This window comes from Aulonocara sp. 'chitande type north' Nkhata Bay, linkage group LG8 (genome assembly GCF_057382095.1).
Source record: "Aulonocara sp. 'chitande type north' Nkhata Bay isolate Kocher_YH1m ecotype deep benthic linkage group LG8, A_spYH_male_GT1.1, whole genome shotgun sequence".
Taxonomy (NCBI): Eukaryota; Metazoa; Chordata; class Actinopteri; order Cichliformes; family Cichlidae; genus Aulonocara; species Aulonocara sp. 'chitande type north' Nkhata Bay.
In genome coordinates, this window is record NC_141351.1 from 17029946 (window position 1) to 17052353 (window position 22408).

Genomic DNA, 22408 nt, shown 5'->3' on the forward strand with positions numbered 1-22408 from the left:
TTAATAACTTTTGCTGCTGCCAAACAGACAACACCAAGCTTGGTTAGAGAGGAGCCGACTAATGCAGTCAGTAAATTAAAACCATCGGTGTTCGTTTTCATAAAACAGACCAGTCTCTGTTGTCAGAGGTTGCGCCCCCCCCCCCCCCTCCTTCCCCCTCACCTCTTCCATCATCCTTCTGTGCAATACATCTATTTGCGCTGTATAGTTTTTGAAAGAATTACTGCATTTCTCATTTCCCACTGAGCAAACAAACCCTTAGAAGTGCACTACACATCAAGCTACTTTATGACCCCTACGCAGGCTTTAAGTTGGCAGGAGGAATGAAAAGTTTTCATCAGAGAAGGTGAAATTATAACGTGGGAAAGAGGCTTGTCTCACAGAAACACAAGAAAGCCTTTAACAAATGACACTGTACCCATTTCTGTCAGGGGCTGCGACGACGAGCACAATACGCTCAAGAACAATTCATCTTTTTTCTGTTTTTTCAATTTTATAATTAAGACTTTGTAATTAAATAAAAATGCTACATAAGACTTGCATCCCATTCGCGCTATATGTTCATATGTTCAGTTTAATTATGTGGACCCTATAGCTACATTGTGATTTATGGTTGTTATAGAAACAACACTTGTTCCAACAAGGTCTTTGAAATTAAATAAAGCAGGCTTATGGAAAATACACTAATATGCAAGCGGTTTATATGGCCTTCATAAGAATTAGTGCACAGATTAAAGAGTGGAAAGGTTAGATAATATGAACATGTATATATATATATATATATATATATATTTATATAAAATTTGCCCTAGTTGTGTGTCTTGTGTGTTAGTGTGTCAAAAATGAAAGCTAAAGAAACATCAAGAATGCAACCAAGCAAAATTTTGCAGAGAGACCACAACTCCTAATCTGTGAAATTGGATGAATTTAAGTTGCCTACAAAATGGGATTAAATTGTATTTGCTGTAGTTTACTGAGAGGGGGGCATGTGTGAAAGGAATGGATACGGATGTTACAGTATTAAAGAGGCCCCCTTATATTTCACCCAGGAAACACTGTGGAGAGCATCCAGGGGGAGTCAATGGGCTCAGGGAGGCTGGAGTGCCAGCTCAAGAGAGAACGCTTAACAAAGGCTGTGTGGGAGGGCTTCTCTACAGTGTACGCTCATGAAGTGGACCATTGTCTCAAGTTTTCCCCCAACTGCCAACCCACACGTGTAGTCACAAACCTACCACCCTAGATACACCTAATCGCCATGAAACAGCCTGCGTCCTCTGCACATCGGTGAACTGTGCCCATTTGCACATGCTAACTGTTAGACAGTTTGAACTTAACCTCGCTAAGTGCAAGAGGGCTCATACTAAAGCTCTTAAAAAGACACTTTGAGAGCACAAGGCATTATTCTAGATCACTATGCCTGTGTGCTGTCTGAATAATGGAGGGTTTGGCAGCATCATTTGGAAAATGGTGGTATTTTCCAGTGTTTGTTGGCTGATGTTAAACGGGAACTTAATTTTCCTGAGAAATAGTACTACTCAGCCTGTGGGCACAGCTTTTTTTTTTCTTTTTCGTCTGTGTCATCTTTGCTTGGACTTTATAGACACATTTTTATGGAAAGCCAGTGTAACAAACAAAAATGTATATTTAGGAAAGTGTAAGATCTTTAGAGCCTGCCATTTGGCGCTCGTGACTAAAGTTAATAGTTTCACAGGTAATTTAATTAATCAGCAGCTTTCACTGTTCACAGCAGTTTCAGTGGAAACTGCTAACGGTGTGGTCTACTAATCTCCCAAAAATCAACAGCACATCTTTCATTAGGAGGCAGTTCTGTAAAAACACATGCATAGACACACACACAGTACATTTCACTTCTATTGTTCTGTTATGGAGGGAGAATCTATATCTAGGTAGACTAGGAGCAAATTTAATTAATGACTTTGGTAAGTTCGACTGGCTAATCAATTCAGAACACAAAGCTAACATAGAAACAAAGACTATGCCAAAAGTTCAACATCTTTTTTTTAAAGCACCCCCAAATACTGATGTGATACAAGCAACACGTCAACTGAGCATCATAATTTGTAACTCTCCATGCTTATTAAGTGGTATCTCAGGCATTATTGGCTGAAGTAATTAACTCGAGCCACCCAAGGGTAAAGGTGTTCATGGTACATATGAGGGCTAAGCCAGCCAAACTGGGGCTAATAATGAAATCAGATACAGTCCCGGAGTCGGGTCACGTGCCGCCAAGCTTGGTCACGGCTTGCGAAAAGTGTCCCGTAAGACAATTAAAATGCTGCATCAAATAGTGAAATCAGCCAACAGTAATTACTCCCTGCTCTTTAATGATACAGCTGCACAGGATCATAAAAGGATCATTTTGCATAGTTAATTCTAGGAGCTTAAAAGTGAAAATATAAAATCATATTTTCCTCGGTGTAATTTTAAAATGATTATTCTCACAATTAGCTAATGGTATTAAGAGATTGGAATCTCGACAAATGGACTTTGTCTGCACCCCTCTTGTGTTGTGCCAAAAAGAACACCGGTATGGGCATTGACTTCCAAAAATAATGAGTTTCTCTCCTGACTTGATAATTGAAGATATAATGAGGAAGGGAGAAAAAACAGGGAGGTGAAGAGAGAGAAAGGAAGTGTGTGTGTGTGTGTGTGAGTGTGTGTGTGTGTAGGAGAAAGAAAGAGTGAGAGTGCCCCATATTTTTTGTAACAGCCCTGGGGGCTGGGCACATACACCCCCAGCATTGCAACCTACTTTTTACACCCTTTCCTTGGGAAAAAAAGGCCCAAAATGCCCAAATCCAATCTGTTTCTTGTGACACCATTGTCATTTTCACTCTGCGCCAGCTCTGCCACTTCCCTAAATGTGCGCCTCTGTCTTGTTTGTTTGCATGTACTAATGTTGACTGTGAGTACATAAATTACTGCTAAGCAAACATGTAGACATGAAGCAAAAAAGCAGATAAACAAATCGTGAAACAAGGGGCAGCTTAGTCATACGGTAGATGTATATGAAATTTCCTCTGAGCAGCTTCAGAAATGATTATTTTATGTCTCCACATGTATTCTTTAATAATGCACTTGCTGATGTGAATGGTTTTTCGCTTAATATGAATGTTTTATCAGCTCAATTCATATGAGAGACATATAAAAGTAAAATGATTATTTTTTTCCCCTTATTGTTATTTTTTCTCTCTCTCTCTCTTCCTTTTCTTGGGGGATGAACCTCCATCACACTTATCGCTTCTGTATCTGCATTGTAAATTAAATTGAACAAGGGCACAGCATTAGGATGCAAATTAAAGACCTTCAAAAAGCATTCAAATAATGATAGGGAGTAGAAAACCAAGGGGGCATTTAGCAAAGTATTGAAGTTTTGCTTGGCTGCCTTTATGAGGCCCTCATAACCATATTCTAGGACTTCTGTCAACATGTTGATAAAATGTATTAGTCTCATTTACAAATGTTGTTTTCATAGAGAAGGTGCTGCTTCCAACCAAATATTGAGTCATTTAAAATAATTGTTTGTTCCACAAATTGCTAAATTTAATCCATCAGCACACATCGGCTCCTCCTGCTGCAGATGATTTTCTGCCATTTGTTCACAAGATGACATTTTCACTGCTAGAATTTCATACAGCGTTCATCTCAGATACAATATAAAAACATATATATCATCCTTCGTTGTGAATGATGTTTCTCGTGTCTTAATGACAGAGCATCTGCCGACTTTTCCTGTCTAGCTTTAACAAACTGTTCCTTATGGGTGGATTAATATCAAACCATGACAAACATATATACATTTTCGGGGTTGTTAGCAGGTCTGGGATCATTTATTGCAGCAGTTCTCAGTTGGTTTCCAAGAAGCCAGGGGCACGTGCAACCGATTGCTTATGGGGTCCTCAAAAGAAGTTTTCATAGATCAGAAAGTAGAGCTCCGATATTAAAATGGTTAGATCTACAGATTAGCTTTGCGCAGGTGTGATTAGAGGGCTGATTGTGTAAAATGAAAAATTCTGTTCACAAATATAAATCCATTGCAAACAATGTTTTACTGTCAGTGAACAGCTTGAGTTAATGAAGGAAAAGAGTCCTCTAGTAACTTTATAATTTATGTCTAAATGTCTTTTTCATGATATAAACAAATACATATTGCGTAATGAAGGATCCAGGGGTAGTAATGAAACTAAAATGAGATTTGTTGCAGCATGAATTTTGTGCAAGTTGTGATTTATTGTTTTCAAAAATCCATTCCACGCTCTCCTCGTCTCTCCGTGTATGTGCAGCACCTTTTGTTTACTGCAACTATCATCTCTCTGTCAATCACGCTAGATTTATGTTATTTTCGGCAAACACAATAAGCTCGAAAGGCAGAGGTAGAGTCGCATGAGAAAGACAAAGCGTTTCTCTTCTTTCATCTGTTCTCCGTCTTTATCTCCACCTCTCGGCATGAAAGAAATTACTGCCAGCAGGTAACACATTCAATTAATCACCTTATTCTTAGATACAAGTAAAACATGTATTCCTTGATAGCGTAGATACAATTCGATACATCTAGATATTCCGAAAGGCACAATTCTGCATGCAAATTTAAAAAAAAACAACAAATCAATCTTAAGCTCTTTTTTTCTGCAGAAGATGTGTAGTGCTTTAACAGGCAAGAGAAGCAATTAAAAGCTGGCAGAGGGTTAACTAACACCCAGTGGAGCAAAATCGATGAGCGGGCATCCTGCTTGAACTAATCACAGTACTGAGGTGAAGCCAGCCAGCAGACACGAAAAGTACAGGAAGCAATGACAGGGCTAATGGTTTGGAAAATGCTGCTGATGAATGAGGAGAAAAGGTTGTGACTCTGTCTTTACCCTCGTTTATTTACCTTGCTTCTGGGCGCCATTACATCTTGAATATGATACCAAAGCGTTTTTGGATGACACGGCGTGAAGGATGGTTAGATGCCTGGATAGATGGGTTAACATGCACTTTTGAATGTCAGCTACTTTTTACTTATATGAACCAGTGACACTACTTGCCTTGCAGGTAGTGCTCAAGGAGGCTGGCAGCTGCTTTTGTAGACATTAAGTCCAACCGTCATTTAGACAAAATGTCTCAATACCATTTTCTTGAATGTCTTCTGTGTAAATTACTGCTTACAGCCTGTGAATCACTTATTTTTTTCCTTTCACTCATTTCACCGAGTGGCATCATCTATCATTTTGGGAGCAATGAGCAAGCTAATGGAACCTCTCAGCATTAACAAATAGGACCACTGAAGAATGCGCTATTTGCATCAGGTCATTGTTTGATCCATAAAAGAAAGGAAAAATGATGAAGGAGCGGTAAGGGTGGGTGTGTGTGTATGCATGCGTGCGTGGGGGGTGGAGGGGTGTTTAAAAAAAAGTCTTCGTTCCCTATTGAAGACAGCAGTCTTGGCAAAAGAGTAAACAATGCAGCCCTGCATACAGCTTGGAGACTTTATGGAGCCATCTCCATGGCAACCCCATTTTCTAGTCATATCTTTAATGAAAAGGTAATGAGAGAAACATAACAGTCCCAACTTCATTACCGGAGTAAGATTCAGTAATAAAAACTGAATCAGAGCGTCTGTCATTTGAAGGAGCAACAACAGCAGCAGGAGCAGCAGGCAGCTACCAAAACACACTTTGGTCATCGAGAACGAGGAGACACATGCCTGTTCTGGTCAGCTGCTGATAAGGAGACGGGGGTCTCATTTCAGAGTCATCACGTCTTATTTACCTGCGTTACATTAAAATGAATTTAACTTTTCAAAATGTGTAGAGTCTGCCTTTGGCTTTATGGTCACACATAAGTTGCCATAAATTGTGCAAAAAGAAACAAAACACTCCCCCGAACAAAGTAACATTAAAAATGTCATTTTCTTGTACAAAATATGTTTATATTAAAGCAGATTCAATTTCAATAAGAATTATATCTGAATACCAGTTTTAGTCAGAGCCTGTTCACTTCCTGTTGTCCCATTGTGCTGAAAATGTCACAAGTTCAACAGGAAATGATCATGGACGGAACAAGATAGTTACATTTTTTTTTAACGTTTAAGGTAATTGTATTGATGATTAGATGCCAGAACTGAGAGCAAACAATGCCCTTTTGCCTTATGTTTTTCCTGAGTTCCTGAGTGGACTCACGTGTCAATAACATCATCTAGTCCCCATCCCCCTAGCCTTAACTGTATAACTCCAGCCTGAGTTCCTGTTTCTCTGTAGGTAACAAAGCAATCACACACCTCCAGCCCACCTAGATGGGTTGTTAAGCGGCTTGCAGAGGGAGCAACATTGTAGGCAGATGCCTCCTATATGAGATTTTAACAGGATGAGCAGAATTTAGCTGAGCCATCAGCTGTTGTGGGCTGGAATTGAGATCAGCTGATGCACTGGGAATGTGGGCTGAGCTTATTTGTATATTCTGGGTTAAACAGTGGATTTATTTAATTTTTAATTTTTATTTTTTTACAGCTGCTGTTGCTGAAAAAAATAAAGAAACCCAAACAATATATTTGTGGGCTTAAATTAGACTAAAAAACTGAGGCGAATTCACAGGCTGGTGAACAAAACCTCTCATTTCACATAGCTAATGTGAAGAAACACATGAGTGTACTTTTAAATAAAAAACAAATCTCATGCCACTGTATAAACTGTAAGAACGATTAAACTTAGAAGGTAAAAACATAAAAATCAACGTATATATGAAATAAAAAAAAACCTTTTTTATATTTCAGATCACATTTCTCTTTCATACATTGCTAAATGTTCATCAAATGCATGGCTGCATATGAAGCAGTGTAAAAAATGCATTTTATGAGGGCAATGTGTTTTAGTACTCCTTACACTCTCATTACATACATATTTGACAGAAAGGATATTACACACGAGTGAGTGGAGGCGTGGAGTCGGGGGTGGATCAAATCCTCTTGGACAGTCTTTGCATTTTTACACCAGTCTGGGGATCGCCTCTTTGCATTTTACCGAAAAGCTCTGCATTCGTTTTGTTTGTTTAATTGGATATGACCTCTGGAAAGGGGTCGCCCTCCAGAAAATGAGATGTGGTCCCCTTTTGAAAACCCTGTGAGGTAAATATGCGTCACATTTGAAACCGTGTCTCACTGCAGCAGTTTACCTTGTCGTCCTCTCCTCATTATCACAGTAACCTTGTGATCTGGCCAATTTTTCAGTCGTAATGATGCATGATATTCTGAAAGTAATTTTAATCGGGACCGGGGAGATCCAGCTGCCAGGTATCAAAGTCTTTGGCTGCCTTCAGCAATGCACTCGAGCCATGCGAAGTCCACCAGTAGCCATCCTTTCTCACCTCCTCCCCCCACAGCCCTCAGACATCTTCCATGCATAATTAGGTAGAGTCCTGTGAGAATAGCGAACATTTTTTTTTTTTTAACCAAGAGGAGGATTTTAAAGAAGCACAGTGTAATGTATTATTGTTTCAACAAGCAGTGGTCCCTGTTGGAGCCAGATACTAAGACAGCCCTGACAGATCCCTGACATAAAATCACCCAGATTTGGCATTTTGTCAAGCACTGATGCGATGTATTCCTACCATGCTGCAATTTAAATTTAACAATCTCTTCTTGAGTGCAAGCAAATGCTAACTGGGGGTTATACTGGAGTCAGCTGAATGATAAGTCGTTGGTATAATAAGAATAATGATTAGAATGACTACAGTCCAGATCTCCTATGAATACGTTTAAGGATAATTGCGCACAGTAACTGGACTACTGTGTTTACAAATGCACAATGACGCCAGAGACAGGACAGTCCGGGAAGAAAGAGTCTACAGAGCAGCAGAGGGATCCGTTTGCATGAATACATTCTTTCCTCATTGTCCTCTCAGACAGGAGGATCATTACTGGCTGGACACATGCTCTGGCAGCAACAGCCTTCATTATGATGCAGCAGTTGACACAGGTTTAACAAAGAGAAATTTGTCTAGCATTTATTTATCTGGAAGAGCAGAGTCTGGCACAATAATGCTGGCAATGGTTATACCAGGCTAAGGTGGATAGACACTCAAGTAAGTTGGCAGTGGCTCACAGTGCTGCAGCCTCCCCTTCCCCTTCTCTCTACCATATCGCCCTCTCACACTTCCCTCAGGTGCAATGCTTTCTCCACCTCGCACATCAAAGAGAAGGCTACAGAGTGAAAGGCTAAGGCGCAGCGTGGCACACAGTTCATCTTCTGTTGCATCCCGTTTTCGTTATTCATTTCTAAATTTGGATTTTTCTTGATAGATTAAAAATATTGGTTTTTGTCCAAAATTTCATCCGCAGCAAGATTTATTAATTAATTTTTTTTATATCATTAATGATTGAAGGCAGAGAACTTTTTCCTGGTAAAAGTCTACACTGAAGAAAAGCAGAATTGACCTTCTCATCTGTGGGGAAGGTGTGTTTATTAAGTACTGAGTTTTTGAGGTCTATCTTCTTCCTCCCAAGCTTTGCTGGAAGAAGAGGGTGGAGTGTTTGGCTCGTCCTTGACCTCCCTGTGAACCAAATCCACCAGGAGTCTGTTGCTGAGGAGATTAAAATCAAGCAACAATGAGGCACTGCAGGAGCAAAAAAAAGAAGAAAAAGGGGCCAGTGCTTCCTATATGTGGCACCAATCTGAAGCTGTGGTGTTTTAACCTTTTTTGCTTGTAAAAAGCCAAATCTCTGCTTCTGCTATGACAAGTTCGGTTTCCTGTCGGAGCAACAAAAAGGTCAGCTCCCCCCATTTTTTATTTATTTACGGAGACCCAGGAGGAGATAAGAGATACGTGTGCTCTGTATGTCTTTGAGGCATCATCGCAGTGAACTGTGGTATCTGTCGAACATCCAGGGAGTGCTGTGAGTGCTGCACCGTCGTCTTATTACAGACAGCAGGTGCAGATGGTTAAAGGCAGGTGCTCTGAGAGAAAAAAAAAAAAGAAAAACAAGAAGAAGGGGGGGGGAAAGAACAAGCACCTGGTCCCTCTGTTGTAGCAGTCTGGGGCTGCTCTCACTATGATTAGCTTTGTTTCTCCAACAGAGCGCAGCAAGGAACAAGACCTACAACTTCATTAGGGCGGAGCACAGCAGCCCTTCTTTTGCTTTTGTCCTACACTTGACTGATCTAAGTTAGGATAGTGTGTCGGAGAAGATCAGCTTTTTATTATGCGCCACAGCTCTATCACAGGCATCATACCTCTTGACAAGAAAAGAGCTACAATCTGATGCATGTTCGATGCTCTGACTCACAATGAGCGTGCACCGATAAAACCCTTTTCTGATTTTACAAACACCAGTGCGGAAAGAGAGAGACAAAGCCCTCAGAGCTGACCCGACAAGCAGATCGCTCCTGCAGGAGTTTGGCTGGGATTCAGTGTATGATTCTGACCCTCTACTGACTTTGTTGCCATTACAGGTGGTGAGACTCAAAGCAATGCCCAGGAAAATCTCTATAATTACAGACTCAGGATACTGTAGTGTATCTTCAAGGACGAGCAGAGGAAATGATTGCCGTACAGTGTTTGTATTGTCAGAGTTTGTATGCCCGCAGATTTGCTTTATTTATGGCCTCACTTCATCTGCCAGCCAACCATTTAATAATTGAAGGAATTATCAGGCCAGTGGATCCAAAGCCCCTCAGAAATGTGTCATGCCCCTGAGCAAAGCCTGCAGAAAAGGGGAGGAAAAAAATGGAAAGAGGGGCCTTCTAATTCAGTACTCTGTGTGTACAACTACGCATAACAAAACCCTGCAATGTTCCACCTACATACAAAGACACATGCACACAAAGTTAAAAGACAGAGGTTGATGATGCCACAAATGGCAAGCTTTGACTGGCAGAATATCAATACCTCATAACAGCGGGAGCCCATGCATGTCAGATAAATTTATGATTCCCTCCAAATGCTGCTCTCCTATTTTCCTCTGCATCAAAATGGGTGTTTTTGATGTAGCTAGATTTCACCATGCAGTTTGGCTAGTGTCCCTCATACAAAGAATGTGACTGACGCAACATTAATCTCCAAACAAAGACACTGGCACAACTACTCCACACAATTTCAGGGCTATGAGGTGGCAACGTCAGTCTCGATTTCTCACTGCTCCTTCACAAGCTGCTCCACTTTCCCCCGAATTCTCATTTAGATCAAACAAAACACTCCAGAAAGGAGGTGAAATGGTACCGTTTAAATCCGTGACACACATGCACACAGGGGACCTCCTTCTCATTTTCTAAACAGAGTCGTGGCAAGAACTTTTAAATTTGCCATTATAAGGTGTGACCTACATGAGAGTGAGCCAAAGCCCAAACTCCAGCTCCCAGCAAGATTCCCGTCTACTGAGTATTCCAAAATGTAATGCATGAACATTAAGGAGGAGAGCGCTTCTCCTCTAAGACATAATTCTCTCATGGTTGACACACGACACTTCCTGGAGCATAGGTTAGAATATACACCGCATCCTTCAAGGCGAAAAGCATGCAATATTTATTTTATTGATGCACTGTTTGGTACATTAAAAACACGTTACCGACACCAGCCAGAGGTTGTAACATAATATAATCTCTTTGACAGTGACATATGAAATACACCCCTTAGCTGACATTCATGAATAATGGCAGCTGTTTGGAAAAACTCTGAGGTTTATTTTCAAATAGGTTTCAGTTGCAATGCTGCAAAACAGCTATCCTGCTGTTTGGGTTTAGTGAGTAGGTGCTAGGAAATGCATCTTTTATATATTGTATGAGCGCAGGACATTTTAACACGTGTTTAACAAAAAGAACAGGAAGTAAGGGAGGAAGGAAGGATGGAAGGAGAAGATTTTGAGATAATGACTTGACTACACATTTACTGACAAATTAAAAACTAGAGACTTAACATTGCAGAGATATTTCATCATGTGCAAGGTGCTTTGTGTTATTTTTATGGCAGAGCTCCCTCAGAATAGAATCTCTGGGTTAAAGTGGCAGTCGTTCACTCTTTCCAGCGTCTGTGTGAAGGGGTAGTGTATTCTGCGTGGACTAGGGGCTTCGTTAAGGGTGGCAAGCCCAGGGAGTGCTCCTGAGGCAGCTGAAAGAGAGCCGAAGCACTACCAAGACTAAGTAAGAACATACCAGCCCTTTGCTCACATAGCTGCCAATAATTTTCTAGCTCCAGACCATAATCCTGTAAAGGTTACAATAACACTGGACTCTATAGATAACTTGTGACATCTGAAAGTGTTCCTTTGGCAACATTGTAACAACACAGATCGAAAGTTACAAGAAAGTGGTCGGTGAGATTATCAGAAAAAATACCTGTTTTACAAGAGACATTTTTCAGTTATCAGGGTAAGAGAGAAGAACTGCTCAAGTATCCTTAAGGGTGAGTGACAGTGAACCAGCATCTTCAATGCTGGGATACTAAAAACTGAAGCATCCATCCATTCACTTCTACTAACCAATTTAGTGTCAAGGTTGGCCTGGAGCCTATCCCAGAGGTCATAGGGCAAGAGGCAGGGTACACCCTGGACAACTTGTTAGGGTGTACCCCAGTAGGGTGTTAGCTAACTCAGACACAGGGACAACCTTTCATGCTCAGAGTTACAGTCAATTTAGAATCACTAGTTAATCTAACATACACATCTTTGGACTGTGGGAAGTCAGAGAATCCAGAGAAAACCTATCCAAACACAAGGAGAATGTGACAAGTCAATGCAGAAAGGCCCCAGCGAGCTAGTGGATGTGAACTCTTAGTAGATGATGATCATGAGGTAGGGCTGGGTTGGAAAGTGGCATGCAGATGTATAGCAATTGCAGGGAGTTGCTATAACTCAGCGATCCCCAACCTTTTTTGCGCCACGGACAATATTTTAGGCCCGACAATATTTTCACGGACTGGCCTTTAAGGTGTCGCGGATAAATACAACAAAATAAAACTAGTACCGGTACCGAAAAAAAGAAGATTTATTCATAATAGACGTGAAAAGACCCAGGAAAACCGAGTAAACGATAAAAACGATAACAAAATAACGCTGAAAACCGATAAAAACTCTGAAAACCATACATTTCACCCCTGAGCCTCAACTCTCGCGGCCCGGTACCAAACGACTCCCGGACCCGAGGCCCGGGGGTTGGGGACCGCTGCTATAACTTAAAACATATATCCAGTGAACCATCAGCCTGGGTGGGCCAGGTAGCAGGAACTGCAACTCAGCTTAACTTCTGTGTACGTCTACAATGATATGAGTGACTTTTTAGTCACCCCATTTAATGTTTTCCAACCTAATTTTAAGCTGAAAGTGAAACCTGGACACAAAAACAGGACTGGCATGTAACACAAAGTGTAGCAACCTTGTCCCCCTGTTAAATTCAAACCCAGCCATCATTCCCCCTCCCCTGAGTTCCACCCCATCTGTTCCTCTGGTAGAAAAGTGAGGCAAGAGGGGGAAGGAGGAGAAATAGGGGTTGGGGAAGTGAGGTGAGGATAAAATCAGGATTCGATCTTCAGATAGAGGAGGTACAGATGATGGTTAAAAGGTGGTGGGTGTTTTGCATGTGAAAGGAGCAACAGAGTGAGTGAGGAGGAAAGCCAAAATCCAGTTGTCAACCACTTGACAAATTGCTTGTTTGGTTCTTCTGAATGTGCAAGTAGTCTTATAAGCAGATGTGGCTGTAAAATGACTGGAGACAATTTTGTTGACAGGTTGTAACAACATCACACCATATTTTGTGTGAATGTGTGAAGCTGGAACTTGTGATCGCTGTAAAATGAGGACGTTTGAAACCGAATAAAAGAACTCTGCTGCCGCTGATGTAGCTATCAAAAGGCTTTCGGTAACAGCAACAGTGCATAACTCCTTTCGGACTAATTAAACGTCTGGTTTCTGCAAAGGTTTAACTTATCAAGTGTACCAAGCAATATTAGTTTAATTTCAAGAAACAGTGTCTTCTTACATTTGATCACCCACACTGCGATTCTACAAATGTTAGTTTTCAGAGAAACCACTTTGTGTTGAATAAATACTTCCAGTACAAAAAAATCAGCACAGCGAGATTTTTTTCCTCCTTTAAAGTGCATCTTGAATATACAATAAAACACAAAGATAGCTCAAGCATTAGGTGTTCTTATCTGCCTCTAGCCCAGTATTCAGACTGCTTTACGTTTCTTATTTCCTCCCTTTGTTTGTCTGCCATGGCACGCACAACTCCTGTCACTTTCCCAGGCTTGTAAATGAAAGTGGTGGCCTGGTAGTCACTTCTGTGCGGCCATGCATAAGAGAACCTCCTCCCTCCCCCCTTGACCTGCAGTTGCCACTCAGACTGACATGTCTTGTTTTGTCTCCAAAATTCCTCCTTAGCCAAAGGTCAAGGTTCAGTTTGCAGCGGGTGGGAGATTCCCCTGCCACATATGGAGGCAAATTAGCGAACTGACTGGATTTGTTGGGAAGGTTGCTTGTGGTATGACAAACATATCCTCCTCCACACTCACAGTATTTGTTTATCAGGTATTTAGTCAATACCTAAATTCTGCATTATGCATGAGGCTACACAATACTTAATTACACTTGCATGATTTGGATACCTCATTCAAATTAGGCTGTTTGATACATGGGGTATTCTCTAGAGAAGATTTGTAATTACTGTACTATTTCTATTTGGCATAGAAACTCCTGCTTGCATGTATAAACAAGAAGAAATGTGAAGGCAAAGATACTTGTTCTGCCATATAAAAATATGGTTTTAGTCCACACTTACACAGTTTTCAATCACACAAATGGAGTTTCTTCTTCTCCACAGTATAATGAGAGCATGAAGGCTTGGGTTTATGAATTCAACATCCTATTTACCTTTCTACTACATTAAAGATCCTTAGCGAGGAGCACTTTGCGCCAAACTATTTGATGATAAAACCTTTGAAATAATGATTTAAATTTGAAATTGAGAAGCAGTCGCAAAGGATTCAGTCAGTATTTTTCTCTTTTGAGCCAAACTTCTTCATCTGGAGGCAAGAAGAGAAGCAGAAAGGATGGATGGGAGGAAGAGAGACGTGTACGAGGACATCTGTGTGTGTATGAGTTTGTACGTTTTAATTGTAATGGGGGTGTACATGTGTATGCATTTGCAAAGTCAATGTTTGTGAGCATCGCCGTGCATTCCTGTGTGTAGTTTGTCTCTTGCCGAGTGCTTGATTTTTTTGAACCACTGTAAACACACCAGAGCCTTGTTAACGATGCCACTCAGAGTTAATGCTCAAAACAACTTTCAACTGAAAATCCGCTTTTCAGGAAAGTCTGAATTCCACGCTTATTACTGCAGAATAAATGCTGATCCGCACTCCACCTCAACGTGGCGTCGGAAATCTTTGGCAGAAACTACAAATTCCCTTTTTAAACATAGCACAGAGTGTGTGTACACCAGGTAAACTGTATTTCCATAAACTGTCATTTCAGGATGCACTCTCGCCCCACGCACGTCAAAATTTCCACAGTAGGTTGCTGACAAGGGGTGGGGGGGACATTTGCAGTACATGGAATAAATCCTATCTTTTCTTTTTCTGCTGTTAAAATATATCTGACATATTCAAGGAGTGAAAGAAATGCAACAGAGACATGCATCCGCTACCAGTAAAACCCACAAAGATGCCTCAAAAAACTTCATATGGATGCTGACAACAGTGCACTGTGTGTTGAGGTTGCCCTCTGCTGGGCTCTTTTTTGCAACTTTGGAAGATAAGTTTAACAGCTTCAAGGCACAATATAATGTTACTAGATTAACATTTTAACAGAGCATTTACACCAGACTTCACTTTATAGAGGGAGGTGCTAAGCTATAGGCTGCCGAAGGTGCAGAACAGTTTGACAAAGATTAAATGCTGGCGTAGATGCATAAGTAATTGGAAGGATGGGAATGTAAATACCTCAGAGCAAATTTATTATTATCAGGAGATTGACTTCTTGCTCTTATTGCATTTGCTGTTTAGAATAAGAAGAAATAATAGCTTCATATTTTATTCTGAAAGTTGTGTTTTTTTTTTTAATATTTGCATGCTAATAGCTGTAAAAAACCTATTCAAACTACCATAAGAGCCCTCAATCAATCATAGCAGCGTACTTATGATAAGGAGCACAATTCCGCTTTTGTATGTATCCTGTGGAGCGTCGCCTTGACTTTGAGAACAGATTAATAAAAGAAAACCTGCCCGGAAATGAATAGGTGTGGAGCCTTTGCACATTGCATTGCCTTTGTCTTTGATTTGATTGCTGTCACACAATGCTTGAGCTATTTGATGTCAAGACACCGGGAAATTCGAAGATTTGATCACAAATAAAATCAGTGAAGAAAACTAGCATAAAAATGATTGCCTATGATTTTCTGATGATTGTCTTATTACAGATTTGCTATGTGAAAAGTGACTCCGGAAATCTCCCTTTGTGTCGGATAATTGGTTTAAACAGTGTTTAGACCTTTTAATTAAGTAATAATTATTATCATACTTAAGCAGCTTGACTGTTGTGCACCGCTTAAAAGTCCCCAAATTATATTTATAATATACAATTGAGTTTTTTTTCCCAGATTAATAAAACCTAAATTATTTTGGATCAATGGATCATAGTTACTGGTAAATAAAAAATCACTGATGTGCATTTATCTATTTCATATTTCAGCTGTTTTCAGTTTTAATTCCTGAGATGTTGCTTGATAGATTAATTGATAATAATATGATTAATCTGCAAAATAATAAGAAATACAAGTTTTCAAATAAATAATAATAGTAGAATAAATAGATTAAGCAGATTAAACCTGTACTTGAGCAAAATACTCAGTTAGTACTGAGCTATCATCCAAAGGTATTAGGTACTGTAAGGTTAAGCAGATAAGACTAAAGGGCATAGATCCCAAAGAAGGCACAAAGCGCACACACAACAGAAGGTAAACAGACACTCTGACAAAGGATTGAAGGGAAGGGCAGGGCTATGAATACACTTAAGGGTAATAAGGGAGAATGGAAACAGCTGGGGAAGAAGAGGCAGGTGAAGTAAATCCATAAATAATGATACAGGATGTAAAACAGAAGGTAAGACACACAAAACAGGGAAACTCAAAAGGTAAAATGAAACTGCATTTCAAAAGTAAGAATAAAGAAGCTTAAACTTACCCCCCTCCCCCCCAATGGAAAACAAACAAACAAACAAAAAACCCATAAGAAAATACTATACAAAAGCTCAAAAGGTCCATGACAGCAATCAATACTTTATCATTATTTTTTCTAATCAGGCTACAACTTGGTGAGCCTTTTGTTCTACAAGGGAAGGTGGTGAATTGGACACGAAAGATTTTTGGGTGAATTAATATAAAGCCCATTTTTAAAGAGACTGTATTTACCATTCGCTCCAACAAGATGTGACATTTGTTATTTTTCTATGAACACACTAACAGTGATAAAATTCCTGCACTCATTATTAATTCAACCCCAGACACGGGACAGCAAGGATATCATTAAAACACTCACAGACAAAAATCTCTACATTTAAATGCAACACACAACCTACACGCAACAGCTTGTTGAACTAATCCCTTGACAAATGCAAAAACACATAATTGTATGATCCTCATTTGAAATAACACCAGAAATCATTTATTTCCATGTTTTAAGAAAAAAAATCCCTTGGAGACATATAAATAAGGCAACAGTATTCAAAGTTATTTTTATGTCTTGGAAGAGTTTGGGGATTTTCAGTATATGGATGTGCTGCGGGAGTTTCATCCCATTCTCCAGTTTCTAAAGTGCCTCCCATGTGAATTGCAACGACACAGGTTTTTGTATTTCTCTGGGGCTGCTGCAGCTTCATCAGCATGACTGATCTCATTTATCATAGTCGCATTCAAAGAGGCCCGAGGTGTAGGGAAGGGAGTTTCAACGGCAGTACCATCAGTGCAAAAGCACAGATCAGTGAGCTGCTGGGGACCATATGAATGCATGAATAACAGTTTGTATTTAGGATTTTGCTGCATGTGAAATTCCAGGATGGAGGAGGTGTATGGTGCCTCATAATGGGATAAACAAACAGATCAAATGGCTGCACTGCACTGCATCATCTTATGTACTGAATTCAACATTCCTGTGTCCATATTTTATGCTGAGATTTGCAGAATAAAAGCTGATTTTATTCAAACAACAATACCCTGGGTATATGTAAGTGATTTCTCTTGATTGTTAATATTACAATATAGTATTTTAATAAATACTATTTTCTAATTTTCTTTAACTTTGCGTTTTAAATATGAAGTTCGTGTTTATAATAATCACTAAAATGTTGCCTAATCCTGTTAAATCACAGAAATCTCTTTAATCTTACAAGAAAAAACAAAACATTATCTCAAAAAACAAGCAGAGGTATGAGCAGACAGAGAAGCTCCTTCTATAGCTGTGTGAGTACACTCATCATCCCATGATAACCCTCTATGTAGCGCCACTTACCGCAACATTTTGTTCCTTTGCTTGTAATTGATTTCTACTTTAATTTATTAATATAGCCTATAGAGCGCCTGCAGCACAATGCTAGTTATCTGGGGCCCACCAGGAGCCTAATCTCTTAAGATGAGCTGAATTAATAAGCGTCTTCAAGTAACATATTGATTACAGAATCAATGCCTGTTTCTTTGCATCATGCTCAAATCATTATTATAAAATATAACAGTATTGTGGCACCTTGTTCAATCGTTTTACTTCAGTGCGCATTTCAAAAGGCTCTCTTTTGATTGATAGTGTGTCTTACATAATGAGAGGGCATTCAAAAATACGATGTCTCGATAGTTGTTTTCCACCACCTCCAGGTTGTTATTGATAGGGGTTATCTGATTCCCTCAGCCAAAAAACCCTATTGTAGTGGAAGAGTTGCTCTTAACTTTTAAGGGTTTTTAATAAAGACGAAGTTTCATGGCTTCCAGGTCACTTCTTTCGTTCTTTCTTTCATGCCTACAGGCAGATGTGGATTTCTACAAGTATAATTTACAGGAATTGAGAGTTTCGTACAAATATAGAATTATCAAATCATCCAGTCGTGCCAATAGGGACTAGTACTGTATATCTACACCTCGATCATCAATCTAAGTTGAGAGAATAATGTTGTATCCCTTCCAGGCACATACTGTACCAAAAAGAAACAATCCGAGGATACAAATCTGATGTCTTTTTTTTCTTCAATATTGTTACGTCAAAGGAAAGATGCTTTCAATCTGTAATTTTACCCTGAAACCAGCTCTTCCACTTTGAGCAAAATTCTATTTTTATACACTCATAATACCACAAATCTTCTTAGAGGTTTTCTTAAGATTACATGTGACATAAGAAGTCACTTCACAGTACGCACAAGCCTGTTTTAATGTTATTTTGCACATTTGCCATTTGAAAGCATTTTCCTACACAGTGCACTTACAGTAAGCACATCAAATATCATTTTGAGCAGCTCAGCAAAACATTTATTGGCTTTATCTACATTATACATACATGTATTCTCTGAATATCTCAATAATAGGAAGTCCTTTAGGATTGTTTTTGTGGCAGAATGCATTCAGCACTGCTCCGAAAAAGAGAAAAAGAATGAAAGAGCAGCTGTTACATATATAAATAACACACCTCGGTGAAAATTAGCCAACAAAATTCAAAATTGTTGTTGTCTCCGTGAAATTAGACAGTTATTGCAGCTTGACAATATGTGTACATAAAACGAAATCAGTAGATCACATATGCAAACTTTAGCAAGCTCTATCACATCTCTGCTGCAACACTCTCAGCGGGTTAGTTTGAGTGCAGTGGGATGAACATTGCAGATATCAAACCAATGCTGATCCACCTCCTTATGTGGCAGCAGGCCATTTCGTGGCAGAAAGGGCCGTCGCCAGCGATCACGACTGCCCACTACTTGCCAGAAGCGTATGCCCTTGAGTAGAAAGATGGCATTGTGAGTGTAGGAGAAGTAGGCAGCGTCAATGTTGCCATCTGGATGGTCTGTGTTCACCACAGGAGGGAAAACATCTCTGATGTTTTTTGGGAACCCTCTTGCCAAGTTGTTGGCTTCCATGCTGAATGCATACACCTGTTCAAAGAGATAATTGCTCTTTTTTTTGTTATGCAGAAATCAATTCAATTATACAATGCAAACAATTCACAGAGGAACTTTAGTGCATTTGTTTACTTGAAGACATTCCCTCATAATTCTAAGAAACAATTAATTAGCTTGGGTTTTCTCCAGGACTCTGCTTTTTATATCTGCATGTTCTGCTAATCGGTATTGCTAGATTGCAAACCACAGATGGAAACAGTTTGATTAATGACCATTAAGCCTAAGCCACATTTTAAGTCTAAATAATGTATAATGTATAATGGTCTGTGTGTTTTAATATCGAACCACATCATTCCAGCTTGTCATTTAAGCACTTCATGAATATTTCCTAATTTACTTTCTTACTGAACCTCATGTCTTTGCTCTTGTATTAGTGTAATAATATCTGACAGCCAGGTAATATTGCACTTACAAGATTGTTTTTAAAGAAGTAGATGTGGGAGTCCCTCCTGTCATAAAAGGCTGTGTCAATAGGACTTGGCACCCCTGGGAATCCTTCAGAGATTAACCTTGGATAATGGTGGCCTTCAGAGTCTTGACCAAACACCTGGTCGTTCTCACTATCATACCTCCAGAACTGAGTACCTGTAGATAAATAAGTTAATTACATTTTCACCAAGTATTCATTTGTTCACTAACTCTTTTCAAACAGTATAACTCTCCACTTAGTGTACCTCTGAAGAAATATACAGCATCTCTTCTCCTGGACCAGACATGGACATGTGCATCTACTCCATCCATTGGGATCCCATGCCAGCCAGTTTGCAGCGGAACTGGATCACCATAACGCGTTCTATTATTTCTGTTCTCATACAGCCAGTACCAGCCATCTCTCATGAAATAGGTGTTAAAGCGGATCACCACCTCCCCATAGGGTGTCTTCTCCTTTCTGATCCAATCAAACACCGTGTTGAACCGACCTTTACAGCCTCCTGGTGTCAAATGCAAGCACAACAGGTGGGGCAAAAAAAAGGGTTTGCGTCAGACAATTAGGGCAAAAATACAGCAAAGTGCATTTCTCTAAGAGTGTATAAGTAACCACTAGATGGTGCTGTAACCATGTACCATAGAGTTGCTGTATAGCTTTTCTGTCCATCCAGTCCATTTCAAAGCTGGACTCCTGCGGTAGATAGCTGGGCTGCATTATGGATCCGGGTCTATATATGTGAGGTAGACCCAAAACATGGCCAATCTCATGAACTGCTACCTGAACGGGTTTAATATTTTTAAGGCGTTGTTAGAGCAATGCGTTGTTAATCACTGGAATTATTTCAATCTGGCAGTTCCTTTGATCGTGCGGTAATATAATTACTTTGAGAAGGCTGATTCCACTGCCAACATTGGGAGTTGTGAAGTGCTCATCATCATCAAAGTGTATATCACCCAGGAACCAAGCATGGGCAAATTCTTGACCAGTGCCATCGAACTTCTGATTACATCCCAGATGCCTTCCTATGAAAGAATTTCACAACGATGCAATATGTTATTTGGCACAAAAAGGAGGTACAGTGGAAACATTAATGATCCTCTTCAGACATACATACACATGACCCTAAGAAGGGCCAGTCTAAGAAGACTGGTGGTGGTTTACATAGTTTTTGTGTTTAATAAGCCTCATTAACAGATGTTTTATTAGTCTTAAACATATATGTGGCCAAGGAGATAACATCCTTTAACTTTTTTATCCTGAAATGAGAAATTAACCTTCACAGACTAGTGATGTGAAGGATCAAATCTAAACATTCCACATTTTATTCAGAAAAATAGTGATTTACATATCCACCTAACAAGTGAAAGATCCCCAGTGTCATCTCAGGAGAAGACACAAATCCTTTTGGGGTTGTGTCAGGAAGGGCATCTGGCATAAATCTCTGCCAAACCAGACATGCGGAGCTACCTGCTGTGGCCCCTGTGAATAAAGGAGCAGCCAAAAGTAGCTTTCATGCTGCAATGAAGCAAATAAACATTGACTAAAACCCACCTGTACCAAATCCCAGCCTGATGTCAACATCCTCCAATGGGGCATGTGTATCCTCCACAAATTCCAGTGGCGACACCTCACTCCACATCCTGAAAGCCAGTCTGAAGATGTATCTCTGGTCGTCAATAGTCAGCTGGCTGCTGTAGCCTTCTCCTATCAGCCTCCAGTTTAACACCTTCTTGGAAAAAGCCATGTGGCCAGTTGGAGTCAAATCTCTCTTCCGCCTGCTTTTGGATATGAGACTTGCGAGAGGTTCCTTCTTGCGTCTCACTGCTTCACTCGGATGCGCGTTCGCACTGATATTCCCCGTTTGGCTGCCCGGTCTGCTGTCGTGCGAGCTGTTTAGGGAAGTGATCTTTAAAAGCTCCGTTGTATAATTCATGCTGGTGTCATTGGAAATGGCTGTGAACACACCGTCTGTATCATTAAAATTTAATATGTTGTCTTCAGAGAAATTTGCAGTACCTAAAGAAGTGCCACTGATTATGTCACTTGCTGTGTTGTTCCTGTTGGTCTCAGTAAAACTGTCAGTGGTACTGTTTTCAAAATCAAAGTCACCACTGCTCTGAGGTGCTGTAGTGATGACAGGGATGGTCAGACCAGTCTCTTTATCAGGGACTCCACACCTTGGTTTGTTCATTGCTAACTTGGTGGCCTCATCAAACACCCCTGTAACAGGCAGACCTGAAACCCTCTGAAACTCTTTAAGTGCTGAAATAAAGGCTTGGTTCTCATTTTGACGGTTATAGCCCTGCTGATCACCAGCTCGATGAGCAGCCCTCGAGTAAGACGCTGAGGTTCCCTCCTGGATTGTGGCTTGAAGATCGTCGAGGAAGTCACCACTGAAAGAGGTGTCTGAATCCTCAAACCGAACCTCCTCCCAGTTAACTGGCTTGATGAATCCATATCTAGAGAGAAATAACTAAAACAAGACACGGGTTACATTAGACAAATCCTGTGTCTGGTTAAATGGATGCTGACGTTTGAGAAACACAGGAAGTCAAAAAAGAAGAAAAAAAAACAATATACCTCAGCTGTGTACTTGTCTGTTATAGCCTGAGCTTTGTGAGAATTAAGTGTCTGTGTATCAGAATGATCCCGATTATGGAAAAGTTTCTCTGCATCAGTTGCGCTAATGTTGGTCAAAAAGAACATAAATATCAGCTGGATTAAATTCAGCATCGTGTCCTTTAGCGGTGTACTCCCAGGTCTATATGCAAGATGAGATGATGACGAGTGAGGAGCAACGCTGCTTTATAAGCAAATCCTTTGCTTCTCCACACCCCTCAGAGGTG

At 40.1% G+C, this 22408-nt stretch overlaps 1 protein-coding gene across 1 annotated transcript; it reads right to left on the reverse strand.

Annotated features, from left to right (window-relative positions):
* Positions 1–18549: 18549 nt before the first annotated feature.
* mmp21 (matrix metallopeptidase 21) lies at positions 18550–22295 on the reverse strand. Its single transcript, XM_086303940.1, has 7 exons — positions 22143–22295; positions 21114–22035; positions 20445–20584; positions 20198–20339; positions 19807–20064; positions 19545–19717; positions 18550–19105 (listed from the first exon to the last, which is right to left on the reverse strand). Exons 1-7 carry the CDS (start codon positions 22293–22295, stop codon positions 18800–18802), a joined length of 2094 nt encoding a protein of 697 aa, XP_086160066.1. The 3' UTR covers positions 18550–18799.
* Positions 22296–22408: the final 113 nt, after the last annotated feature.

Bases quoted from the DNA above. Each gene is read 5' to 3' on its own strand.
- mmp21 (XM_086303940.1), bottom strand. From the start codon at position 22,295: ATGCTGAATTTAATCCAGCTGATATTTATGTTCTTTTTGACCAACATT. The intron at 20,585-21,113 runs GTGGGTTTTAGT...ATTCTTTCATAG, and splicing joins CAGGCTGGGATTTGGTACAG to GAAGGCATCTGGGATGTAAT. The intron at 19,718-19,806 runs GTACACTAAGTG...ATTTATCTACAG, and splicing joins TGCTGTATATTTCTTCAGAG to GTACTCAGTTCTGGAGGTAT.